The sequence below is a fragment of the Chlorocebus sabaeus genome, chromosome 10 (genome assembly GCF_047675955.1).
Source record: "Chlorocebus sabaeus isolate Y175 chromosome 10, mChlSab1.0.hap1, whole genome shotgun sequence".
In the NCBI taxonomy this organism is placed as follows: Eukaryota; Metazoa; Chordata; class Mammalia; order Primates; family Cercopithecidae; genus Chlorocebus; species Chlorocebus sabaeus.
Genome location: NC_132913.1, coordinates 56,775,842 through 56,801,848, shown reverse-complemented (window position 1 = coordinate 56,801,848; position 26,007 = coordinate 56,775,842). Strand labels below are relative to the sequence as shown.

General features: G+C 38.0%; 1 protein-coding gene across 4 annotated transcripts; it reads right to left on the bottom strand.

The window, feature by feature from the left end:
• Positions 1 to 938: 938 nt before the first annotated feature.
• BBS5 (Bardet-Biedl syndrome 5) lies at positions 939 to 25,766 on the bottom strand. 4 transcript variants are annotated; one of them, XM_038001962.2, is made up of 13 exons: positions 25,624 to 25,724; positions 23,973 to 24,026; positions 22,926 to 23,008; positions 18,115 to 18,180; positions 17,387 to 17,436; positions 17,126 to 17,253; positions 12,855 to 12,990; positions 12,017 to 12,112; positions 8,325 to 8,387; positions 6,717 to 6,851; positions 2,664 to 2,747; positions 1,505 to 1,528; positions 939 to 1,350 (listed from the first exon to the last, which is right to left on the bottom strand). In XM_038001962.2, exons 3-13 carry the CDS (start codon positions 23,002 to 23,004, stop codon positions 1,249 to 1,251), a joined length of 963 nt encoding a protein of 320 aa, XP_037857890.1. In that variant the 5' UTR covers positions 23,005 to 23,008; positions 23,973 to 24,026; positions 25,624 to 25,724; the 3' UTR covers positions 939 to 1,248. The 4 variants fall into 4 exon arrangements, with proteins under 4 accessions (XP_037857890.1, XP_007963468.1, XP_007963471.1 ...); XM_007965277.3 differs by lacking the exon at positions 23,973 to 24,026 and having other exon boundaries at positions 25,624 to 25,766; XM_007965280.3 differs by lacking the exons at positions 23,973 to 24,026; positions 25,624 to 25,724 and adding an exon at positions 25,292 to 25,514.
• Positions 25,767 to 26,007: the final 241 nt, after the last annotated feature.

The following is a 26,007-nucleotide window of genomic DNA, read 5'->3' as shown; positions in this document are numbered from 1 at the left end:
AAATGAAGAAACCAGTTTGTAGCTTTTGTTGATTTTTAATAAACTGAGGTTAGTACTTGGTTGTACTGTATGTCTATGGTTGTATACAGAATTGCATCTTATTTTAAATGTTTTTACAAACTTTTCCGTCTGGAAGAAGAGGACTCCTTTGGCTAATTTCAATTATTTGAAAAAGATTCCTTACAATGTGTTTTACATGGAAACAGTGGTCAAAAACACTGAATGATGCTAGAAGTCAAGAAGTCTTAGCTAACCAAGAAATGAGAAAAATAATATCCTATTTCTGAAAATTCAAAGAAGTTTCAATAAATACAAAGAGAAAGCTAATAAACAAAACTATTTTCTTACAGAGTAAATGTATTCTTGCCAAAACTACATTGAAATTCTTACAAAATAGCATCCAAAACACTTTAAAGGGGGCTTGATGTATTCCAGAGTTAGTTGTAATTTTTAGTTTTTACAAAAATGACAGGTTTAAGGATTACAATTTGTATTAGAGTTGGTTTACATTTGGAGCTATGTGATTATTTATTTATTTATTTATTTATTGAGACGGAGTCTTACTCTGTTGCCCAAGCTGGAGTGCAGTGGTGCAATCCTCAGCTCACTGTAGCCTCCACCTCCCAAGTCCAAGTGATTCTCATGCCTCAGCCTCCCAGGCAGCTGGGACTACAGGTGCCCACCACACGCCCAGCTAATTTTTATATTTTTAGTAGAGACAGGTCTCACCATGTTGGCCAGGCTAGTCTCAAACTTCTGACCTCAAGTGATCTGCCTGCCTTGGCCTCCTAAAGTGTTGAGATTACAGGCATGAGCCACCATGGCTGGCCAGGAGCCATGGGATATTTAAACCAGATTTTTACAATTAAAAAAGCAGAATTTTGATTATTCCATAAGAATAGTCTTTTTCTTTTAAATAATACTTTCAAAACGTTAAATGGTACTGCATAAATTCTTTATTAAACCGAACATGATACAGTCACTTAATATCTGAAAACTAAGACTTTACAGGTATTAAGTACAAAATAAACATTTATAAACTAGGTACATTTTGATGACAATTTTAAATACAATTTTTAGAAAACTGAAGTTTTCTAAATGACTTTTTCCTCAATCATTAAAAAAACTCTTACAAGTTTTAAATATAAAAGCTGTAAGTATAAAAACTATTCCATGACTTATGGCAGGTGACTAGTATCTTTAAACTAGAGACATCTTTAATAGAAATCCATCTCAACTCAAGATCAATCAACTCATTACTTCCCAAAGTCCCTGTAGGGTGAATCCATCCTTCAATTTCTCTATTGCAAGCCCCAGTTCTTCTGAAAATACTGGTTCACGATCTTGTTGCTTTTTGGGAGACAGGAGGATAAGATGGGAATAGAGAAGGTGGGCAAGGAAGAGGAAAAAAACAAAAAAATAGGTTTCACATAAGTTTGTGAATGCGAAATGTTGGAATTTAGAAACTTTTTTCATATGCTGTAGGTAAAATAAATGTCCTTACCTTATTGCCATCAGCAAAATAAGCCTATAAGACAAAGAAAATTCTATTTCACACACTGGACATATAATATTCTAATAGATCAGTGGGCTAAGGTACTTAATTTGCAGGATGATTTTATAACTAAATGTATTTCACATTCTGTTACTGTGTAATGTTTTTTTCATCTATCTCTACAATGCTGGTAGCAAAATTCACTCTGTTAATGTTTACAAGAGTTATACCTTAAGTTGTAAAAAAATGTGCTTTGTAATGTATGATTAGCACTGTTAACTTGAAAGGAGATAAAAAAGAATGACTTAACCGTCATATGGCAAGAAACAGGTAAAAAAGAGAAAAAAAGAAAAGAAAAAGAATGACTTAGAAGCTATACAATTTCTTCCCTACATTTGGTTTAGAAGATAATACTGGGAAAACAAAACAAGTACTTCAATGTGTCAGCAAATGAATATAGTTTGAGGTAGTAGCATAATTATTTTATACTAATTTCACACCTTTGTTTCAAAGTATGTTACCAGACAGGTATTCTAGTCAGATTAATAGCCATAGAATGGAGAAAGCACTATTATTTTGGCTATAAGTTAAATGATACCAATTTGGAAACAGGAAGGCTATTGTTCAAATACATGTCCTTTTCAAAACATGATCCCTATAAAATAACAGATGAACATTTCATAAAAATTAATGAAAGTACAGATTTTAAATTAACTTAATTAACAATATTTAACATGTTCTATTCACAGTATGAAAAAACTTTACATATCTAAAATCCTAAAATCCTCTGAATAACTAAGTTTTCAAAGTATTTCTTTCCTTTTTTTTCTTTTTTTATAGAAATGGATTTTTGCCATGTTGCCATGTTGGCCAGGCTGCTCTTGAACTCCTATCCTCAAGCAATCTGTTTGCCTCGGCCTCCCAAAGTGCTGGGCTTACACGTGTGTAAGCCACAGTGCCTGGCTTCAAAGTATTTCTGATTTTGGTAATTTAAAAGTTATTGTCACAAAAGAAATCCCTCACTAAAAATATTATCTTCAAACTCAGGTATAAGATACCATCAAAATCTCAAGTTATATGGTGTTTCACACACTTACACTATTATTTTATTAAACAAGACTGAGATAAAATCCTTAAGAAATTTAATGCTCTCCTTTGTGATGCTCACCACAAAAGCATCCGTGTGATCATCAGAGTCTATTTCTACATCATCTTGAATTTGTTCGACTGTCAGAGCTTCAAGTGGCTGGGGCTGAAAATCAGCAGATGTTAAAATGCATCAGAGACAATATTAAATGTACCATGAGAACTGCAAATACTTTTAAAATAACAATTACAAACTACTAAAGTTTATAAAAATCATGATATAATTCATGTTGTTTTATTAAAAAACTAACTTGAGTAATAAAACTAATCGAGTAAACCTAAGCTTTCATATCTGAAGTCAATATTATGAAAATAACTAGAGAGAGAAATTTACACATATTTAATACTCAGATATCTTTAAAGAAAAAACTCTGAGTTGACTTTGTTTCTTTCACATTGTTTAGAAAAACTAAGTTTTGCATAATAGCAAATGTTCAATTTTCCTCAGAATAGTCATTATATAGAATTTGTGAAAAGTAAAAGAACAAATATTTTTATGGAATATTCTAAAGGTAAAGAATAAAATGTAGAACTAACACTTATTTATTTGTTCATTTTTCAAATATTTGAATATCCCCTTTGTTATATTAGGTACTATGCCAGTACTAACAAGGGTTATAAAATCCTACCCTTAAACACAAAGGGTTTATAATTTACTGAGTAGAGAAAAAGAGAAAACACAATGACCGATAACTAAATATTATGTTGAATCATAAGAAACTACCATTTTTTTGTCAAAATGATAAAATACCAACACTATCATATGATTCAACCTACAAAAAGCAGTTATAACAAAGCTGAGGATAGCCTTAGTGTTTCAACCACGTTCAGAGTTGTGTGACTGTGTGCAAGTAAATTAACTAAACCTCAGTCTCCTTAACTGCAGGATAAGGATAATAATACACCTCACAGTATCGTTGGGAAGATTAAATGTGAGGGTGCATATAAAGTGCTTAGAGCAGTGAATGACAAACAGCAGATGTTTAACACAGTCATCCAACAACTATGAATATTCACTATTATGTGCTAGTTTTGACTGGTGGAGATATAGCCATTAAACAGACAAAAAACGCTGACTTCATGGAGATCACTTATAGTGGAGGAGACTGATTAATTCTGAAAGGAAGGGAGGAAGGAGAGAGAGAGAAAGTAAGCAAGCAGAATAAAGTGATGGGAATTGCTGTTTTAGAAGAACAGTCAGGGAAGATCCTGAAGAGATGGCATTTGAGTAGGGAGTCACATGAGGTGAGACAGTGAGCTATTATGGCTAGCTGCTATTATGTACTGGGGTCAAAGAACAGAAGAAGAGAACAAACGAAACTTAGAGAATGGGTAGGGGAATTAACCTGTCAAGCATCTCCCATGTGCCAGGCATTTAATGGACATGATCAATAACTTTCTAAGAAAGATTATGTCTGTTTTTCTCTTTTATTTTTTTAAGAGAGAGGGTCTTGCTTTAAGAGATAGGTCACTGCTGCAGTGCGATGGCATGATCATAGCTCACTGTAGCCTTAAACTCCAGACCTCGAGCAATCCTCCCATCTCAGCCTCCTGAGTAGTTAAGACTACAGGCAGGCCACCACCACACCTGGTTAATTTTTAAAATTTAAAATTAAAATTTTTTTTTAAATTTAAAATTTTAAAATTTAAAATTAAAATTTAATTTTTATTATAATTTAAATTTAAATTTAAATTTAAAATCTAAAATTTAAAAATTTAAAAATTTTAAATTTTAAATTAAATTTAAAAATTTTAAATTTTAAATTAAAGTTAAAAAATTTTAAAATTTAAAAAAAATTTAGTAGAGACAGGGTGTCACTATGTTGTCTTATTATGTTGAGGCTGGTCTCAAACTCCTGGCCTCACGTGATTCTCCCCCTCAGCTGCTCCAAAGCGCTAGGATTATAAGCTTAAGCCACCGTGGCTAGCCCTATATCAATTCTGAGAAAACTGAAGCTCGTATTTGCTTAGGATCACAAATAAATGATGAAACTGGGATTGAAAGTCAGGTTCTAAGGACCATGCCTGTTCTACAACATTATTTTACAAAGAATAATAATAGCTAGAAACAGAGAGGAGACTGGTATAACTGAAAATGTAAAATAAGATAATGGGAAAAATGAAGGAATACTTCAAAGTTTTGAGTGCAGTTGACTTCGACAGTGCCAAAAACATAAGTAAACAATCAATAAATCAGCAGGTTGCTGCTTTTGAGAAAAAGATGAGGAGGCCAGTTTTAGGTATGCCAAGTTTGAGATGCTCATCCAAGTCCTAGTGTATCTTATTGACTTGCATAATTATTTAAATTACTAAGATAAATCTGAAATAAGAAATTTCACTAATGTCATTTGGGATGCTTATCTATATGAAAATATTAAAGGGTATTTGGAACCATAAGCTGAAAGAATATGTCAAGGTCAGAAGGAAAGATCTAGAGTCATCCACAAAAGTACAAGTTGAAGAAGCTGAACAAGCAGGTGATATTACCAAGGAATATACAGAGAAGGCAGAGTGAAAGGGTGACTGCTGAAAGAACAGCAAGTTGGGAAGAAAAAGAAAGGATGGTTCAGATGATGAAATACATAGTGTATGTAATACAATGTCAGAAACCCAGATGCAAGTTTTAGCTAGAAGGATAAATACATAGTATTTGACAGGGAGGGAAAAAATTAAGTACAAGGAGCACTACCAGGCAACAAGGGCCTCACTAAAGTCACATGCTGTAGTCCAAGAGCAGAAGGAGAGATACAACTAATGGCTGTGACATGGCTCGGCATGCGAAGAAGCCCCAGCAGGGGCACCGATCATAAAGTAAACGGCAAGGGCACCAACAATAGAGTGCATAATGAGGGTGCCAGTAAAAGAACAGACAGCAAGGGAGTCTATAATCGAGTGATCAGTGATGGGACCAGGACAGAGAGGACAGCAAGGACAATGGCAGTGGAGCAAATGGCAAGGGCACCTCTGACAGACTGGACAGTGACTGTCCCAGTGATAGAGCAGACAGTGGGGGGCACCAACAATAGAGGGGACAGCAAGTACATCAGAGCTAGCACCTCTAGCAAGAGTACTGCGCGGTGGCTCAAGCCTGTAATCCCAGCACTTTGGGAGGCCGAGACGGGCGGATCACGAGGTCAGGAGATCAAGACCATCCTGGCTAACCCGGTGAAACCCCGTCTCTACTAAAAAATACAAAAATCTAGCCGGGCGAGGTGGCGGGCGCCTGTAGTCCCAGCTACTCGGGAGTCTCGAGGCAGGAGAATGGCGTGAACCCGGGAGGCGGAGCTTGCAGTGAGCTGAGATCCGGCCACTGCACTCCAGCCTGGGCGGCAGAGCGAGACTCCGCCTCAAAAAAAAAAAAAAAAAAAAAAAAAGAGTACTGGTGATAGAGTGGACAATAACATAAGTAACAAAGGACACCTGTAATGGAGTGGGTAGTGAGGACACAACTGATAGACTGGATGATGAGGGTCCCAGCTGGAGAGACAAGTGAAGCCAAAAGAGAGCTCATGTACCTGGAGAGCAGGGAATACTAGCAGCAACCAGGAAAGAAATCATGAAGAAGACAAAGAGCAGACATGTGGGTAGGATATGCAAAATATTTCATAACTGATATGGCAGAAGTACGGATCAACAGGAATGGATGCAGGCCGTGTTGATGTAGCCTACTCCTGGAGTTGCTATATTGTGGAGTACTAAGGAAGAAGATGGTATTTATGAGGCCTGTAAGGTTTGTCCATGCTCATAGGGGGCTGAAGTAAAATAAAAATCTGACAGAGAGACTCAAGTCTGTCTGTATCAGAGGAGCATTGCACATGGAAATTTACTTAGGTGGCTGCCCACCTACAAGGGCAGGTATGGAGGGCAGGAATGAATGATGAAGCAGCCAATTAGAAGACAGGTGGTAGATACCAATGAGTGATAATCCAGGAGCTGTGCCCACTTGGACAGAATCTGTATATTCACCATTTTAAACACAGTTCAAAATTAAATGGTGCACAGTGGTATTTACATCTGAATTTTATAGATTGCATAAAAGCAATGCAAACTTTATTTCACATACTCAACAAATTACCTTTTCTTCCATCTCATAATCAACTCCAAATATGGGACTGGCAGAATAGACTTTGTGAAGTGAATTGATTTCCTTAACTGATTCTTGTAGTTTTTCCACAGGATCTATTTTAAAGCCAAGAACATATCCACCACTCTACAAGATAAAATAATAATAAAAAACCCAATAAGTCTGAAGAACAGTATTCATAGTATAAGATAAATTATCGCTCAAATTGTCCTCATTTTAGAGCATAATACATAAGTTCATTTTTTCAATTAAACTTTTTATTACTAAAAATTTCAAACATATACAAAAACAGAAGAGCACAAGGGAGCCTCCACGGAGCCATCATCCAGCTTCAAGCAGCAGCAACACGTGGCCAACTCTGTTTCATCTGTAACCTCACTCTCACCTGAACCCCTCCTCCCCCAACGCAGGCTTATTTTGAAGTATATCCAAATATAAGTTCATCTGAAATATCAAAGGTAACCTTTCAAGATTTAAAAAATACACTGTAGACTGTGAAGGCCAAGGGAACTATGTTTTTCTTGAACTAGGCCTTGAAAAGGAACAGACTACATGAAAAGAAGAAAGGAAACAGGCCATCTGAGGCTATCTCCTTGAAGAATTAGGAAAGAAACTGGGCCATGATACAGTGTTTTGAGAGGAGTGTTAAAAAACTAAGTAGCATACCGTAATAGATGAGAGTATATGTTCTGGGTTAAGAGCACATGCTTTTATGTTCAAATTCTGGTTCTACCACTAATTCACTAGCTGTAGGATACTTAGAAACTTTCCTTAACCTTTCTAAGCCTCAATTTTCTAACCATAAAATGGTTATCAAGTTGACATATTAAATAAGAGAAACATATATATGACATTTGGTACAGTTCTTGGAACACAGTAAATAATAAATGGCAGCTGTAGGCCAGGGGAAAGGAATAAGCAGACATTCATGTTTAAATTTAGAAGGTAGATAAGTAATTTTATAAATCACTTTTAAGAAGTGTATTTAAAATTTTAGCCAGTCAAAACTACTACCATGAGACCAGCTTGTTTTATTTAAATGCATTTCTGCAAAAACCTGGCATAATGGAGCACAGCAGGTTATAAATAGCATATAATGTGTGTGTGAGAATATAAGACCTCAAATCGTGTGTGTGTACACAAATATATGTTTGTGTTTCTCAAAGACAGTCTTGGTAAATCAGTCAGACTTGAGATCATAGCTTAGTCCCATCGCTTACTAGCTGTGAGATCATGGGTAAGATTCCTAATTTCTCAAAGCCTGTTTCCTTGACTATAAAATGGAGGAGAAATAGTAGCTGTATCATAGGGTTGTGTAAAGATTGAGATAATGCATGAAAAGCCCTCAGCACAATGACTTGATTCTGTCATTAATAAGTGATGATCACAAATGATCATGTCTGTCCAACAAAAAAACATAAGCAGGATTCTTCCTCTGGGGACAATTTCTGTATGACTTCAAACGCTTCATATATAACTTTATATTAAAGCTAATATTCTTCTCAGATGTAAACTGATTACTATACAAATAAAACTAAAAATCTAGACTGTCACATAGTTTTAAAAATCAAAGATTAATAAAAATAAACAAGATCTTACCTGCTGAGAGCTTTCTATGACAAGAGCTAAACCAAATTTTGAATCTCTAATCTTTATTGAACGCTAGATACAAAATGAAAAAGAAAAACATGCAAGTTTTTATTAATTGAATAGTGACTCTTTAACTCAGTTTTTAAACTTTCCACAGTATTTACTTTTCATAATCTAAAGAACAGAATTCTCCTCCTTCCTTCATTAAACTCCCGCAGAGATCAAATAAAAGAAACAAGACTGAAAATAGGTGGCAAACTTTTAAGAGGCAACACAAGAAAGACATCTCTGAAATAGGCACAAAATTCCCTGACTCAAATATTTCTCACTTCCAGGGAGTGAACATTTTTTAAAATTAGAGACAATTAAATTAATTAGGTCTCATTCAGCCACCCAGGCCAGAGTGCAGTGGCGTGATCATAGCACACCACAGCCTCAAACTCCTGGGCTGAGGGATCCTCCTTCTACCTCAGCCTCCTGATTAGCTAGGACTACAGGCATGTGCCACCATGCCCAGCTACTTTTTAATTTTTTGTAGAGATAGGGGTCTCACTACACTGCCCAGGCTGGTCTGGAACTCCTGGCTTCAAGCAATCCTTTTTTGTTGTTGTTGTTGTTGAGACGGAGTCTCGCTCTGTCGCCCAGGCTGGAGTGCAGTAGCCGGATCTCAGCTCACTGCAAGCTCCGCCTCCCAGGTTTACGCCATTCTCCTGCCTCAGCCTCCAGAGTAGCTGGGACTACAGGCGCCCGCCACCTCGCCCGGCTAATTTTTTTTTTGTATTTTTTTAGTAGAGATGGGGTTTCACCGTGTTAGCCAGGATGGTCTCGATCTCCTGACCTCGTGATCCGCCCGTCTCGGCCTCCCAAAGTGCTGGGATTACAGGCGTGAGCCACCGCGCCCGGCCAAGCAATCCTTCTTTCTCAGTCTCCTGAAGTGCTGGGGTTATAGGCATAAGCCACGGTGCCCAGTCTGAACTTTTAAACAAAAGGCTAGGAATCTTTCAGTTTTGGTAAGCCAGTGTCTTTTGTAGCTCCTAAGGCTAGATTAGTTTGTTAAAGTCACATGTGCCTTCTGTTTCTTCCATCATAGGTGGCTACATTCTTAAAAGAACCTCCATTCTATTTAAGTTTTAAAAATAAGTTTGAATATTTATCACTAGACATCAAGGAAGGCTGGGATAGATCAAGTGTCATTAACATCAACTGGTAAATGTGATGTGAGGACTAAGCTTGGTCAGCGGAAGATAGGCGGTGACACCAGTGGCCTGGGAAAAGGGGAGAATAGACGCAGAATGGCAGGTAGGGCCTGTAGAAGTGATAGAAAATGTACCTGCTGGCAGGGTACGGGAGAACCACGGAGGACCTAACACTATGACCAGGAGACCGAAAGCCCAGAGAAGGGTAATCTGGCAGGTGATGATGGGATGCCATGCTTCTAGACAGGCAGGCAACTTTGGGAAACAGACTGAGAAAAAGAAGAAAGGCTTTGATGATAATTGTTATGAAAACCTGGCCTTTCACCTGGGCTACTTTACACCCCACCAAGAGTATATACAATCCCAGTTAAGAATCATAGAACACTGGTTAGGGGCAGTGGCTCATGCTTGTAATCCCAGCACTTTGGGAGGCTGAGGTGGGCAGACTGCTTAAGTCCAGGAGTTTGAGACCAGCCTGGGAAACATGATAAAACCCCATCTCTACAAAAATTACAAAAAAATTAGCCAGGTATGGCGGTGCACACCTGTGATCCCAGCTGTTCGGGAGGCTGAGGTGAGAGGATCACCTGAACCTGGGAGGTGGCGGTTGCAGTGAGCCAAGACCATGCCACTGTACTCAGCCTGGGTGACAGAGTGAGACCCCTGTCTATAAAAAGAAAAAAAGAATCACAGAACACTGGCATTTTGGCTTTCAATAGGTAATCTAACCAGGTGTCTGTGGGTGACACAGGCTGGTAAGAAAGAAACTGGCAAGAAGCTGATATAAATATCTATAGGAGTGGGGTCAGGGTAATGGCTGAGGTGTGGAGCTGAAGTTAGACTGACTGCTGCAGTGACAGACTGTGATGATATCAGATTGCAAGTTGTTTGGGCCGCTTGAATTCATTCCAGAGGCCATATTTGGCAATTCTTAAATAACAAAAAGAACAGAAAGCACAAGGTTGTTTACTACTCAGTAATTATTCAGCGTAATAGAAGTTAGGTTAGGCAAGCTATAACATGTTAATGCAATATAAAAAAGCAATAGCAATACAAACACCAATTTATCAAATACCTATGTAGATTTTGTTACATTGTCCCAGCCTTGATCATAAATTCTTATGCTTCTTTTGATAGCAAGAAATAATTTTCTTCCTATGAGATTCTATGGCTTTCTGTTTAATACGTTGCTTTTCTCCATCAGACTGAAAGCTCCTTGATGGCAGGAACTGTATACTGGTTCATGACTTTCATGATTGTGTCTCTAGCACCTGGCACAGAGTAGGTACTCAAAATTTGGCATAAAAATGAATGAATTATCAGGAATTTTAAAGAGACTCAGAAATCAAATAATTTAGCCAAAAATAGGGTTGGGAATATTTTGTAAAGAATTATTCTTCTCATGGGCCAGGAATTCTTTTCTTAAAAATGGTATTTTCCAGGTATCACATACATTCTGTCTACTCAATAAATATTAATAAAACTCTTTAGTCTTAAGACTATATATCCTACAATAAGGGCAATTATCACAGGATAACCTCATGAGATTTTCATTAACTATTTTTATGTTCCATCTAATTTGTTCTAGAATTCTGTAAGTAGTTTCTTCACATAAAATGAAATTATTTAGTGGATTGAAGTTTACAGTTTGTTTCACTGAGTCACTTATTTATCATAGCAACAGCAGAGTACAAAGAACTATCTTTACCTACTCCCAAAACAAACTGGTCTCAGATATAGTCAGTTCTTATTTTGAATTTTAATAGTTTTGTTTTTTTAAAAAAAATAGAGAAGGGGTCTAGCTATGTTGCTCATGCTGGTCTCAAACTCCTGACCTCAAGCAATCCTCCCGCCTCAGCCTCTCAAAGTACTCAGATTACAGGAATGAGCCACCATGCTCAGCCTGATTTTAACAGTTTTAACTGAACTTAAGCTGAAAGTATTATCACAAAAAATCATCTTGATTCCTTTCACTAAATCTGTGGTATGAATCCAGCTCGTATTACATTCTGTATCTAAATACAATGAAAGCAGTTCATTTGCAGAATTAATAAATTCCTTCTGGCTTTTAAAAGCTTTAGAGGAGAAAGTGACAAGACAGCCAAGAAAAACTGTGGATCAGTGTGCTAAAGCTATGCCAAGGAAGCACCACACACCTGCCTCATGAAAAAGTTACAGAAAACTTTAATAATTAAAGCCCTCTAGATGGAATCTAAGACACCTTACTCTGTATAACTATTTAAATTTTTAGAATCCGGTATATTTCTCTTCTAATAGCAAGTTGATAATGGTGCTGCTTCTCTGGAATGTAGTACAACTGGATCTTTTCTACATTGAAATATTTCATAGTAAATTATCAACATCTTTAAAATATGCCCTCAGCTAATAACTACTACCACTTAAAAAAGGGAGAGAGAACTCATCTAATCCTAAAAGTCCAATTAACTATTGAACAAAAATATTTATTTTATGTTAAAATAAGGTCATCAAAATGTATGTACTTACAATTTGCAGATATGGTATACTGACATTAAAACTGTCATTCATATTTGCATGCCATACAATTCTCACATTGGTAATAAAAAAGGTTCCTAAATTGCCCTGTAAAAGACAGCAATGAGATACAGAAATGATCATTTTTTTGGATACCTATTCTTAATTTTCTAATCACCAGAATAACTTATTTTTACAGCAGCAAGAAATACCAAAATTGAGTATCAATGACTTCATCATTTATCGATGGCAGTACAATTAGATGACTGACAGCCTGGACTCTGGAGTCAGGCTGCCTAATCATTAAACCATTAGTACCTACCAACTGTCTGACCACAGGGAAATTTCTTCTTGATGTATTTTGTCAAATGTAAAATGGAGATCTGATTAAATATCCCATGTAAATCAATCCCTTAGCATAGTGCCTAAATGTTAGACCTTACTAAAATTATCAATCAAAACCTTGGACAGGTTAAGGCAAAGGAGTTGTGGCAAGAGAGAGAAACAAAACATACGTAACAGCCCCCAACAATCCACATTAGATTGTATTCTTTATAAGGGTAGGAGTGGAGTTACTCTGTTCCATAGTTAGATCTTTACCACCTAGCATAGCACCAGGAGTTTTTGATTCATTAATTAAGGAGACATTCCAGGATTATCAGGTATTTCATTGTACTGAATTGAAAATAGGGATGTTATTGTCAACCTAACTTGTACTTATCGAAAAATAATATGCTTTCCTATAATGCTAATTTTAACAATTAGAACTGACTACATAAATCCAACGATGAATGGAAAAATGATTACCAAAACACTCTCCCAAAAGGTTCACGAGTTCTTTACACAGTACCTGATCACTGGATAAATTCCATACTCCATTTATTTTATCATATACATGTTCTTGTGGTAACAGTCTTAGTTGCTTATTCTGAATTAGTGCACTTCTTAATTTAAAATCACGATACATTTTAGAAGTTTCATACGCTCTGTGAAAAAGAACAAACAAAAGACAATCCGAACTGAAAATGTGATTTTCTTGGGTTATGTTTACTTACTTACTAAAATATACAGTTGTTAGTATTTATGAACATTACTCAAATAATTATGATAAATTTAATATTTTTATTTATTTTTAAAAATTGTTTTTATAGAGACAAAGTCTCAATACCTTGCCCAAGCCAGGCACAAACTCCTGGGCTCAAGTGATACTCCTGGCTCAGCTTCCAGAGTAGCTGGGACTATAGGCATGTACCACTGCACTCAGCTCTATTTTTCTTTTTAATAAGGTCTGGTAATTACAGTTTTTTGTAGAATTTGTCATTTTAATGTATTATTTACATATTTTATCTCAATAACCTTTCTTTTTTTTTTTTTTTGAGATGCAGTCTCACTCTGTCATCAGGCTGGAGTGCAGTGGTGCAATCTTGGCTCACTGCAACCTCTGCCTTCCAGGTTCAAGTGATTCTCCTGCCTCAGCCTCCCGGGTAGCTGGGACGACAGGTGCATGCCACCATGCCAGGTTAATTTTTGTATTTTTAGTAGAGACAGGGTTTCACCATGTTGGCTAGGATGGTCTCGATCTCTTGACCTCGTGATCTGCCCACCTCAGCCTCCCAAAATGCTGGGATTACAGGCATGAGCCACTGTACCTGGCCCCTATTTTTCAATACATATGGAAATTGCTTTTTCTATCAAAATGCTACCTTTTCTTCATTTCCTTGTTTTTCAAAGGACATAAACAGGCGTCCAATTATTAATACTTTTTCTCAGCCAGGCACAGTGGTTCATACCTGTAATCCTAGCACTTGGGGAGGCCGAGCTGGGCAGATCACTTGAAGTCAGGAGTTTGAGAACAGCCTGGCCAACATGGTGAAACCCTGTCTCTACTAAAAATACAAAAATTAGCCAGGCGTGGTGGTGCACACTTGCAGTCCCATTGACTTGGGAGGCTGATTCAGAAGAATTGCTTGAAACCAGGAGGCGGACCCAGGAGGCGGATGTTGCAGTGAGCTGAGATTGCGCCACTGCACTCCAGCCTGGGCCACAGAGTGAGACACTGTCTCAAAACAAAAACAAAAACAAAAACAAAAACAAAAACAAAACAATTCTTTTATCTCACTGCAACCTGAAAACATGCTCATCTCTACCTCTACACAGAAAACTAGAATGAATCTGTACTGATTCCAAAAGGAACCCTAAAGGGAGAAGGGGGAAGGAGGAAGAGAAGAACGGGAAGGTAGGGGGAGAAAGAGGGAGGAAAAAGGAGAGGGGGAGGGAGAGAAAGAGAATTAAATCCCTATATTTTTTTCAACGTCTATTGATAATAAATACAGAAACCCTGATTAACTTTTGATTAATTTTAATATTTCACATAAACAGGCTAAGTTACCTATTTAACAAAAGTAAAGTTTTCTTAGCCTTAATAACAACAACAGATTCATATATTCAATGTTGAACTTCTAATTTTTACTTTAATTAATTTTCTAATATATAAATTGTGAAAGAGCAGAATTTTAGCACTCTGCTTGTAAATCTTAATTTTTTTTAGTGCTGTTATCATCAATACTTAACTAGTGGAAGAAATGGAAACTATGCTATAAATTATTTTTTTGGAGAAGCACATAGTGTTTTTAATACTATTAAAGACAAGCAGCTTCTGTTCCCTTCATATTCTATTTAGAACTTTTCATTTCACAGTACTTCTTTAAGTGAAATAAAGAGCTAAGGTTTAGGTATATACCCAAGAGAACTGAAAACATACGTTGACACAAAACTTATACACAAATGTTCATAGTAACATTATTCATAATGGCTAAAAAGTAAAAAACCCAAATGTCCATCAACTCATGAACAGATAATCAAAATGTGGTATGCCCATACAATGGAATATTCTTTAGCTACAAAAAGGAATGAACTACTACTACTACTGATATATGCTACAACATGGATGGATCTTGAACACACTGTGTAAGTGAAAGAGGTCAGACATAAAAGGCCACATGTTGTATGATTCCATGTAAATGAAATTTCCAGAATAGGCAAATCCATAGAGACACAAAATAAATTAGAGGTTGTCAGGGGCTGTGGAGGGGAGGGAATGGAGAATGACTGCTATGGGTAAGGGGTTTATTTTGGGAGTGCTGACAATATTCTGGAATTGGATCTTGGCAATAGTTGAACAGTACTGTGAATATACTAAAACTATCAAACTGTATACTTTAAAATTGTAAATTTTATGTAACATTTTATGTGAATTATATCTTAATTAAAAATTAAACCATTATATAGATCAAAACATCAATAAAATTAAAAATCAAATAACTAGGAAACTAAAAATAATATTTGCAATATATATGACAGCTAAGGGCATAATTAAGAAATTTATAAGAAGCCAAAAAATACATAAAATATATGAAAAATGTCAACTTCACTGGCAAATACAAATTAAACGAATACACACATATATACACATACACACACAATTATATACACACATATATACACATACATATGTGTGTATATCCTGTCATCTTAGCAAAGCTTAAAAAAAAAATCATAGCACTTAGGGCTGGTTTAAAAAAGAAAAAAAGCCGAGGTAGTAAAAAGAATTTAGCAAACAACAAGAAGAAAAAATATAAAAACAAAACAGACTGGGTGAAGTGGCTCACATGTGTAATCCCAGCACTCTGGTAGGCCAAGGCAGGAGAATCACTTGAGCCCAGGAGTTGGAAACCAGCCTAGACAACAAAGTGAGACCCGGTCTCTACAAAAAAAAAATTTTTCTTTTTTTGAGACAGAGTCTCACTCTGTTGCCCAGGCTGAAGTGCAGTGCAGTGATCTCAACTCACTGCAACCTCCACCTCCCTGGTTCAAGCGATTTTCCTGCCTCAGCCTCCTGAGTAGCTGGGATTACAGGCATGCACCACCATGCCCAGCTAATTTTTTTGTATTTTTAGTAGAGGCAGGGTTTCACCACGTTGGTGAGGCTGGTCTTGAACTCCTGATGTCAAATGATCCACCCGCCTGAGCCTCCCAAAGTGGTGGGATTATGGGCGTGTGCCACCACGTCCGGCTTTAGAAAAACATTTAAAAAATTAGCAGAACAGGGTGGTGCGCACCTGTAGTTCTAGCTACTCAGGAAGCTAGGGCAAGAAGATCATTTGAGCTCAGGAGTTTGAGGCTTCAGTGAGTTATGATTGCACCACTATACTCCAGCCTGGGTGACAAAGCAGGACACTACCTCTATTTAAAAAAAAAAAAAAAGGCTACAAACCTAAAACAAACCAAAATACCAATAAAACTCTTCAGGGAAAACACTCAAACATGCCTTCTACCTACTAGAAAAATAATCCTTTAAATTAATTAATTATGCAACTTGTTTAGCTATATTGAATGAATTCTTTATTTCACTTTACCTACCTTGGTAGCTAATTTAATCCGGTAGAAGTTTTTAATGAATCTTCAGTAGTTTTATGTGTTTTATAAATACCTTCAAAGTGTTTATTAAATGATAATAGAACATGTTCTTCTCAATATCCTTCTGATGTTTACAACATAGCTTGGAGGAAGATGGTACCACACTTCTAAGCTTTATTCTCTACAACAGGGGTCCTGAACCCCCGGGCCACCGATAGAGGGGTACTGGTCAGTGGCCTGTTAGGAACCAGGCTGCCCAGCAGGAGGTGAGTGGTTAGGGGGTGAGTGAGCAAGAAAAGCTGAGCTCTGCCTCCTGTCAGATCAGCTGCGGCATTAGATTTTCATAGGAATGCGAACCCTACTGTGAACTGCACGTGCGAGGGATCTAGACTGTGCCCTCCTTATGAGAATCTAATGCCTGATGATCTGTCACTGTCTGCCATCACCCCAGATGGGACCATCTAGTTGCAGGAAAACAAGTTTAGGTCTCCCACTGATTCTACATTATGGTGAGTACATAATAATAATATAAATAAAGTACAATAAATGTAATACACCTGAATCATCTCGAAACTATACCCTTACCCAATCCGTGGAAAAACTGTCTTCCATGAAAGTGGTCCCTGGTGCCAAAAAGGTTGGGGACTATTGCAGTCTAAAACCATAAACTAAAAATATTCAATAATCCACAAAGTATTACTATACCTGTGTACTGCCATCACAGAAGTAAAAAGTCTAGGGCTTCCAGGAACCAAATTTGTAAATATAAATTCAAAACGAGTACTGTTACATTTTGTTAGTATATAAAGAGCTTCAGTTTGGCCTCGTAATTTCTGTAAGGACAAATTTATTTAAAAGTTCAGATTTTAAGAGCAATTTCTCCTTTATAGTGAAAAAAAAAATCAACCTCAAATATCTAGTTTCTTTTATATATATATATATTTCAATAAGATTTTTTAGACTTACAGAGTTAGCAGTCCGTGTTGTAATATTCAATATGCAATTGTAACCGACAGCTAAAATCCAAAAGCAAAGAATGTAAAGAGCATGATACGGCACACTGAGAAAAAATACTTTTCTAAAAAAAAATAGGTATATGCAGAACTTTTAACAGTTTAAAAAATTAAACATATATAGAAATAAACTTTTAAAAGTTTTACAGAAATAACTATAAATTTAAATAATTAAAAAAACTAGAGGGTCAATTCTGTCTCTTTGAACACATAAAAATATAACACAGGAAAAAAGAAGTCTTCATCCCTAAAAGCCTCTGCAGCATTCTTTACTGAAAGTTTTAGCACTACTACTAAAAAAGAACAAGTCTAGCTGGATAATCTAAAATACTTTTAAAAAATAAGTGAAACAAAATTTAACACAATGAAAAGCTTATACTTTTATCAGAGCTTCTTCCTTCTTTGGGATTAATTAAAACAAGGGATAGCATGTTCTCAAAAATAATCAAAAAACAAGAACCAAGGTTAAAGCCCTAATCTCACATATGTCCAAGACACAAAATGGACAAACAAAAATAATAATGGATAATTTCGTTTGCATTATGATGTCTAGGATTTCTGAAGGTGTTTTATTTTTATTAACTTAAGATTTCTACATACTTCTTTGGTATCAAAGGCACCATGCAAATTCACCTGACGAAGGATCTTTTTTCTTCAGACTTATCTAACAAAGATACTTACAAACATTGACTCTTGATAATGCCAAAGAGTGCCAGAGAATTCTTAAATTTGTTACCAAGAGTCTACCTAAAAGCACACAGACAAAAAATAGGTTAACTTAAATAAGAACTCATTTTTGCAGCACTGAATGAGGTGGTTATGGAACTTCTGGCCCAGTACCAGAAGCAACACTCAGATATTTTTCATATATTTACTAACTGAAAATATTGTGCATATCCAACCTATATAAGGTATACAATATATGATTCAGAATCCCAGAGAAACAAAATTTGACAGTTATATAAGGGATACAGATGTTCTCTGCCAATAGCTTTGCTCTAACTCAAACTGACTGAGGAAAGAATTGTGTACTAGTTTTTTTGTCTTGGTAGAAGCTGTTCTGGGTCCCAGCAAGTCATATGTGTACAACTGAGAATGAATATAGGATAATTACACAGCTATTTACTGAAATCACACTTTTCAAAGAACTCTCACACACACGCTAATCCTTGCTATATGAGTACTTTCTTAGCAGTTCTCATTTAAATCAACCATATATTTATACACATAATTTTGCTGTGAGCAAACTATTTTGTTCTTAAGAAGTTATGGTCAGGCTGAAGTCTATTTAAGGTTTTATATTTTTTGATCTTAGCATCAGCCTGATGTTCATACACTGAAATACAAAGTTAGATACTTCATTTCTCAAAATGTGTCCTGTACAATAGTGATCCCTTACTGATGCTCCAAGAAAAAAACAATAAATTTGAGAATGGCATACTAGGTGTATTAGAGATGTACAATACAATTAGCATATTATCATAGCTTTGAGATATTCTGAAATAATAAGACTCACTTTGTTTAAACACATTATTTCACCAACAAATTACAATCATAAAATTCTTTTTATGAGTAATCTACAGCCAGCCAGATTATACTATTTCTGAAAACCTCTACAATGTCTAAAATCAGTGAAACTAGGTCTGTATGAATACTTGAGTGAAACTGGATAGCAAATGTGGCTCTAAAAAAGATGAACACATTCTCAAGGGAGATTGTGGAAAATTACAGAATATGTTTGACAAACAATAAGTAACCCAGCATAGCTGGATTATAAAGTTCACACAAGATCATAGAAGACTAGGTACAATATCCTTCAGTTATTGGTCCAATGGAAAACAGATGGCACACTCAAGTTAGGATAACTGAGGTTTATTTACAAAAGAAGGAGCAGCAGTTCATGAAATCTGGAAGAAACAAGAGTCCTATGGAGCTGACTGCTTTGAGAGGAAAAACACAGCTAGCCCTTCATTGGGAAGGAACCAGGGCAATAAATACCCAGACCTCATACTCCTGCCTCCTTTTGATCTTCTGCCACGGCTCTTCCAACTGGAAGCAAGAGTGTACAAGGAACCCTTAGATGTACTCTACACCAGTTATCTTTCCAGGGCAAGGGGAAAAGCGTGGATAAGAATGCCGGACCTGGATGGACAAATGGAAGACAGCAGCACAGGTGATAAAAGTTGTTTTTGGACATACTAGAAGTTCTTCAATGCTAGACAAATAAGTTCAGACTTAGATCTATTAGGAATGGAGGCAGTAGAGTTGGGGGTGAGGTTTAGGATTGGAATTAGGGAGGACTAAAAATTTTTGAGAAGAGAATAATGACCCTACCAGTTTAGAAATCAATGTAGGCAGTTAGGTTCATCACCTAGCTACGTGACCTTAGAAAAGTAAACTAACTTCTCTATTCCTCAGTTTCCTCATTTGAAAATAAATATGACTGCATCTACTTTAAATTTTTTGTTTTACTGTTTTCATTATTGTTAAATGAGATTACATTTATATAAAAGATTCAGAACAGTGACTGTCAATAAACATTCCCCAAATAACAGCTATTTTAAAAATAATCCTTTCCAAACTCATTTTTGACATTTTTTTTTTAAAAATATAGATACACCGGTTTTCCTTATGCCATTTTACCTAGGCAACATTTTATCTCTACAAATGTGCTATGGGCTCAGGACATCTATGGATTCTTTTACATTTTTATGTCAGTCCCAGGAGAAATTATGGAGTGGGAAGGGTTTGCCATATAAAACCACCAACCACCTCTGTTTGCCTTTTTCTTTGCTCTTGGTGTATCTCCTACAATCTCTAGGATTTTTAATGCTACCTCTTTTCTGCTGAAGAACCCCAGCCTATACAGCTCCAAAACCAGTGTTCCAGACATGGACTTTCCTCTCTATCCTGCCTAACACCAAAATATAGTTGTCCCTGTTTCTGCTAATCTCCCAAACACTGAAATATGGCTGTCCCTTTTTTTCTCACACAGCCTTTTAATACAATATTTTAATCCTTTACAAACTCATTTCTATAACTGACTTTCTGATCATAGATACATTGTTTATGTTTTCCTTACGCCATTTTACACCTAAGCAACATTTTATCTCTATAACTGGGCTATGAGCTATGGGCAAAGCTAATCTGATAATTTCAAGTCAGGGTACTAATAGTTGAAAATGGATTAAATGTGCTAATCTTCTGGGATACAGTTTTAACATAGGGGGCTCTTGAACTTGGCGATGTCTTAACTTGGTCATTTTTAAACTGCTGAAAGGGAGGGGAAGGAGATGGCTAGAAGGCAGGATTCCCCTTCCATTTTTTAACTCCTTAACGACCAGAAGCGCTGCGTACTCCTGTAAAATTTCTAAAGGTTTTTGAGGTCTGGCGCGCACACACACACATACATACACACATACACACACACACACACACACACACAGTTATTTCTACTTTTATTTTGAGACAGGGTCTTGCACTATCACCCCGGTTGGAGTGCAGTGGCATGAACATGGCTTACTGCAGCCTCAACCTTCTGGGCTCAAGTGATCCTCCCACCTCAGCCTCCCCAGTAGCTGGGGCCACAGGCGCACGCCACCACACCTGGCTAATTCTTTTTATTTTCTGTAGAGACAGGGTCTTGTTATGTTGCCCAGGCTGGTCTCTAACTCCTAGCCTTAAGTAGTCCTCCCATCTTGGCCTCCCAAAGTACTGGAATTACAGGCAAGAGCCAGTGTAGTTGGCCTATTTTTATTAACAGTAGGATTTCAGGCACTGGAGATTTCTGGTCAGAGAGGCTTTCTGCCCTTCCTACTCTAAAGTATTAGTACAGGATTCTGTACTCAATGAGTATCTGAAGAATCGAAAAATGTTCTATTAAGAGTTCCTGCCAATCTGTATGGGACTTTCTCTTGGCTTTCTCAAGTTAATTCAGATTTTGTCAAAATACAGCCATCTTGATAGCTGGGATTATTATTCCACCCTCAAAAGCACAAACTAAGACTTCTTGTTTGCTGCTAGATCTTCATATTCCACTCTTATCTGAACCTGTCAGAAGTATGATCTAAGCATTACTTTAAGGATGGGCCCTAATCACTAAAAGGATCTGCCTGTAGGTGGTGGCAAGTAGGCAGCAGGCCCCTTTGTAAGCCTTTCTTCTCTGAGGGGAACCACCCTCACCTCTATCTCTATTATTTCCTTTGGTGTCTTCAACTGAATCTAAACAATCAATAAAATCTCCAGGTCTTGTTTTCATTTGCCTAAAATGAATATGAAAGTCTGAATTTTATACCTACCACTATACCTGCTTACCATCTATTAGGGACATATTTACTATCTAATATGTCTCTATTAAGAGACATATGTACATTAGCCGGGAGCAGCGGCTCATGCCTGTAATCTCAGCACTTTGGGAGGCTGAAGTAGGTGGATCACTTGAAGTCAGGAGTTCAAGACATATGTACATAAAAGCCAGCAGCATAAATAATACTGTACCAAAAGTTCATGCATTTAAAAATAAGGTCTCTGAGGGGAACCACCCTCAGAGAAGAAAGGCTTACAACAGGGCCTGCTGCCTACATGCCACCCCAGAGCAGATCAGAAGAAAGTCTCAGGAAGCAAGCAGCCACTCAAAGGGCTACAGTAAGCATGTTCTGCCAATAAGGGTTACCATTCCTTCTCTATGATTTATTGATTCCTCCTTTCCTGAATGAAGTCTGCTCTATTTCCCCACCTACCCCTTTCTAATAAGAGGTTTACATCCCTCCCTCCTAAACTTCTCCCCCTAAAACATATGCTGGATACATTAAGCTGCCATTCCACATCTTCTATTTTTTTTCCTTGGAAGTAATGATGCTTCCAAGACCTACTGGTCACTGGCTCCAGATAGCTGCTATGGGCAGGCTGGACTTTTAAAAGTGCCAACCTTGGGGAGATTTGGTTTGGGAGGGGCTCTAGGGTCCAGCTGTGCTGGTCCTCGGTGACAGTCGGAGAAGTCTCACAGGATTTTCTAGTACTTGACCTACAAATAGATTTCACAGTGCAGGACTAAATTTGCTCCCCACATATCCATGTCTAGGTGACAACCAGAGGTGATTGATGGTGCATTACTCCTGAATTTTTAAAAAGGATGCATGGCTCCAGGTACCAGAGCTATGACCTACTTATATTTCACTACCCCATATCCTTTTTTTGGAAAGACAGATCCAATGGTCAGAACTAATGCCCCTTGCAAACAGGTCTACTTGAGTTTTAACAGTTACGTTGGATAAACGTAATGTTAGAACCAGGACTTACTGAATGACCAAACTACATGTTTAATACCTATCCTTTCTTCTGTTTAAATCTGAGAAAAGTCTTATGTGAATTTAACTCTCCCCTTCTCACAATTACACTGACAAATGATGCTGTTTCATATATTCTCTAGCTAATATGATTCAACATTTGTAAATTAAACCAGGAATATAAAATACATTTAAAAATATACTCACCTCTATCTCCATTATTTCCTTTGGTGTCTTCAATTGAATCTAAACAATCAATAAGGACTTCTCCAGGTCTTGTTTTCATTTGCCTAAGGTGAATATAAAGGTTTGAATTTTACAGCTACAACTATACCTGCTTACAATCTATTTAGGGAGAAAAGAGACATATGTACATAAAACAGCTAACAGCATAAATAATACTGTACCAAATGTTCACGTATTTAGAAATAAGGTCTTCAAGAACTTCAAGAACCTGCAGATCAGTGGGGCCTGGAGTGATCAGGGCCATCTGGAGTAAGCCAGATTGGCAGGAGGTGTTGAATTTTGAAAAATAAAAGGAAAAGAAAAGAGTACTGATTAAAGACCAGGAATAAGAAATGGTAAGGACATGGGAGAAGGCTAGTCAAGCTAGGAAAGAAGGACCATATTGGGAGGTAGTGAGAGAAATACTGTTGGATAACTAAGGAGGAACCAGACTATGGAGAACTCAGAATGCCAGTCTGATAGATTTAGGCCTTATCCTGTGGACAGGAGAGAACCTTCAGAGGTTTCTGAGTAGAGGAAAGGACATCAGAAAATTATGGAAGGAATGGTTAAAGACGAGCTGTATGGGCTGGGTGCGGTGGTTCATGCCTCTAATTCCAGCACTTTGGGAGGCCGAGGTGGGCGGATCATGAGGTCAGGAGTTTGAGACCAGCCTGGCCAATATGGTGAAACCCTGTCTCTACTAAAAATACAAAAAAAAAAAAAAAAAAAAATTGGCCAGGTGTGGTGGCAGGCACCTGTAGTCCCAGCTACTCAGGAGGCTGAGGCAGGAGAATCGCTTGAACCCAGGAGGCAGAGGTTGCAGTGAGCCAAGATTATGCCACTGCACTCCAGTCTGGGCAATAGAGGGAGACTCCATCTCACAAAAAACAAAAAAAACAAAAAAAAAACGCTGTATGAAAAGCATCTTCGGACCTTGGCAAATAGATAAATAGATACAGGTGACAAAAGGAAACAAGAGCACCTTGCTGACTGATAGAATAGATTCGACAGTGTCCAAAAACCTACCAAACTATCTAAAAGAGCCTTCTAATACACTCTTCATAGAGCCAACTCAATTACCTATTGAAAATACAGATATGCCCATATCATTTCCCTGCTTAAAAGCCTTCTATACCCTCCCGCTGCCTAGAAGTTGTTAAGTCCAAAATCCTGCGCTAAAAATGTCACAATCTGGCTAATTTATCTATTTGTACCTCCAACCTCTCTGCAGCAGACCTTGCCTTTAGCCAATGAGGTCACAGCTCCAAGACTCTGCTTCTAACGCTTAATTCTTTTTTTCTTTTCTGGAATACTCGCCTCCTGTTTACCCTGACAAGGCTCTGCCCATTCTTCAGGGACCAGCTCAAACAGTATGAATATTTATTCTTCAAGGACTTCACCAGGCAGAATAAATTGTTCTGTTTCTATGAGTCTCAGTTTTTCGTTCATTTTTTTTTCAGAATGGTACTTACCACATTTATTATAGTAGTTGTCTATATGTATCTTCTGCATGAGAATGGGGGGATATGAGTATCATTTCCCATTATTTTCTGTCTCTAGCTATCGGCACAGTAACTAGCACATAGTAAGCACTGATAAATGTTTACTAATGTTAACGAAACGGACTTTTTTTGGATTAAGAACCCTATAAGAAAGACAAAAAATATCATAGAATGTGCGCAATATGTTACTATAGTCCGCAATTTTACGAATTCCTTTCTCTTTCTTCTTCTTAAAAGGCCTAACATGTTAGCATTAGATATCTAGCCTCTACTTAATCTAGGAAATGTATCAATATTTCATTTTTCCATCTTAGGAGGTAAGGTCCATGATAAGGAACGATTCCATCTAAGGAGGGGAGGTCCATGATAAGGAGCTATAAGAAGTAGCTAAGAAGCTCCATGTAATTAATCCAGGAATCTTAGCTTTAGCGTTTCTCAACACTTAGTATTAGAAATGCCAACCAGCATTTCCTGCCTTGGATTTTGGGGCAGGAGGTTTTTATCCACTTTCTCTTTACGATACTTTCCAAAAACAGGGCTTCTATTTAAAGTATGATAATTTCCAAGAACAGGCTGCAGAAGAAGGCTCCTTCTTGTTGGTGATTTATGTGAATAACTAGTGAAAGCTTACCAAGGACATAAAGTTTGCGTGGTTAGGAATTTTTGAAGACAGCCTACTCCCACCTCCCTTATTTTACAGACATGAGGACTCTAGCTTGAATGATGAAGACCTCTGTCCAAGGGCCCACACTGTGTGTCGATATTACACATCTAGTTTTAGAACCCTAGTTTCCTGAGCTCCTGACCTACGCTCCTTCCATGAAACTGAAATCCCAAGCTCACGTGGGTGTATACGGGACGCCAAGCGCCGCGTGGCCCCGGTCGTGCTCAGGTTCACATTCCTGATCCGTCCCGCAGGCCAGGATGGGGGACCGGAGGTCGTATGGGACCAAAACTGTGTAATCCAGATGCGCTCTTGCCGCGGCGCCCGCCTCGGGAGGGCCACAGTGGCCCAACCAGCCTGGGGTCTCTCCAGGCGCAGACTACCGGCGCAAGCCTCCCACCCTCGCCAGGGCCGCGAGCTGCGGAGGTGCAGACTCCGCCCGCGGGTCCCTAACGCGCACCGCGGCGCCCTCTACAGGGTTGCAGACCCCTAGGGAATCTTGGAGACTCACTGCGAGGACAGGTCGAAGCGGACATCCCGGTCCTCCCAAAGCGCATCCAGCACCGACATGGTGAACAAGGCCCGCGGCGGGCCGTCTCCACAGCGGTGGAGGCCCAGCCGCGTTTCTCTGGCTCCACGGCAACGGGCCGCCTCTGTCACGACGTCTACGGCGGGCGCCGAGACTCAAGCTTCCCCGAGAGTGCGCGCGCGTCGCCCAGCTCTTTCGCATACTTAAGCCGATTTGAGATGCGAGGCAGGGTTTAGGAGTCTCTGAGAAGCCCAGCTGTGTCCACCGAGGGGCGCGTGCCTGACCTCTGGGCGACCTTCTTTGCCTCCAGACAGACATCCTTTAGCCATTATACCCCTCTTCTTATTTCTCTTCGCCGTCAAGAGA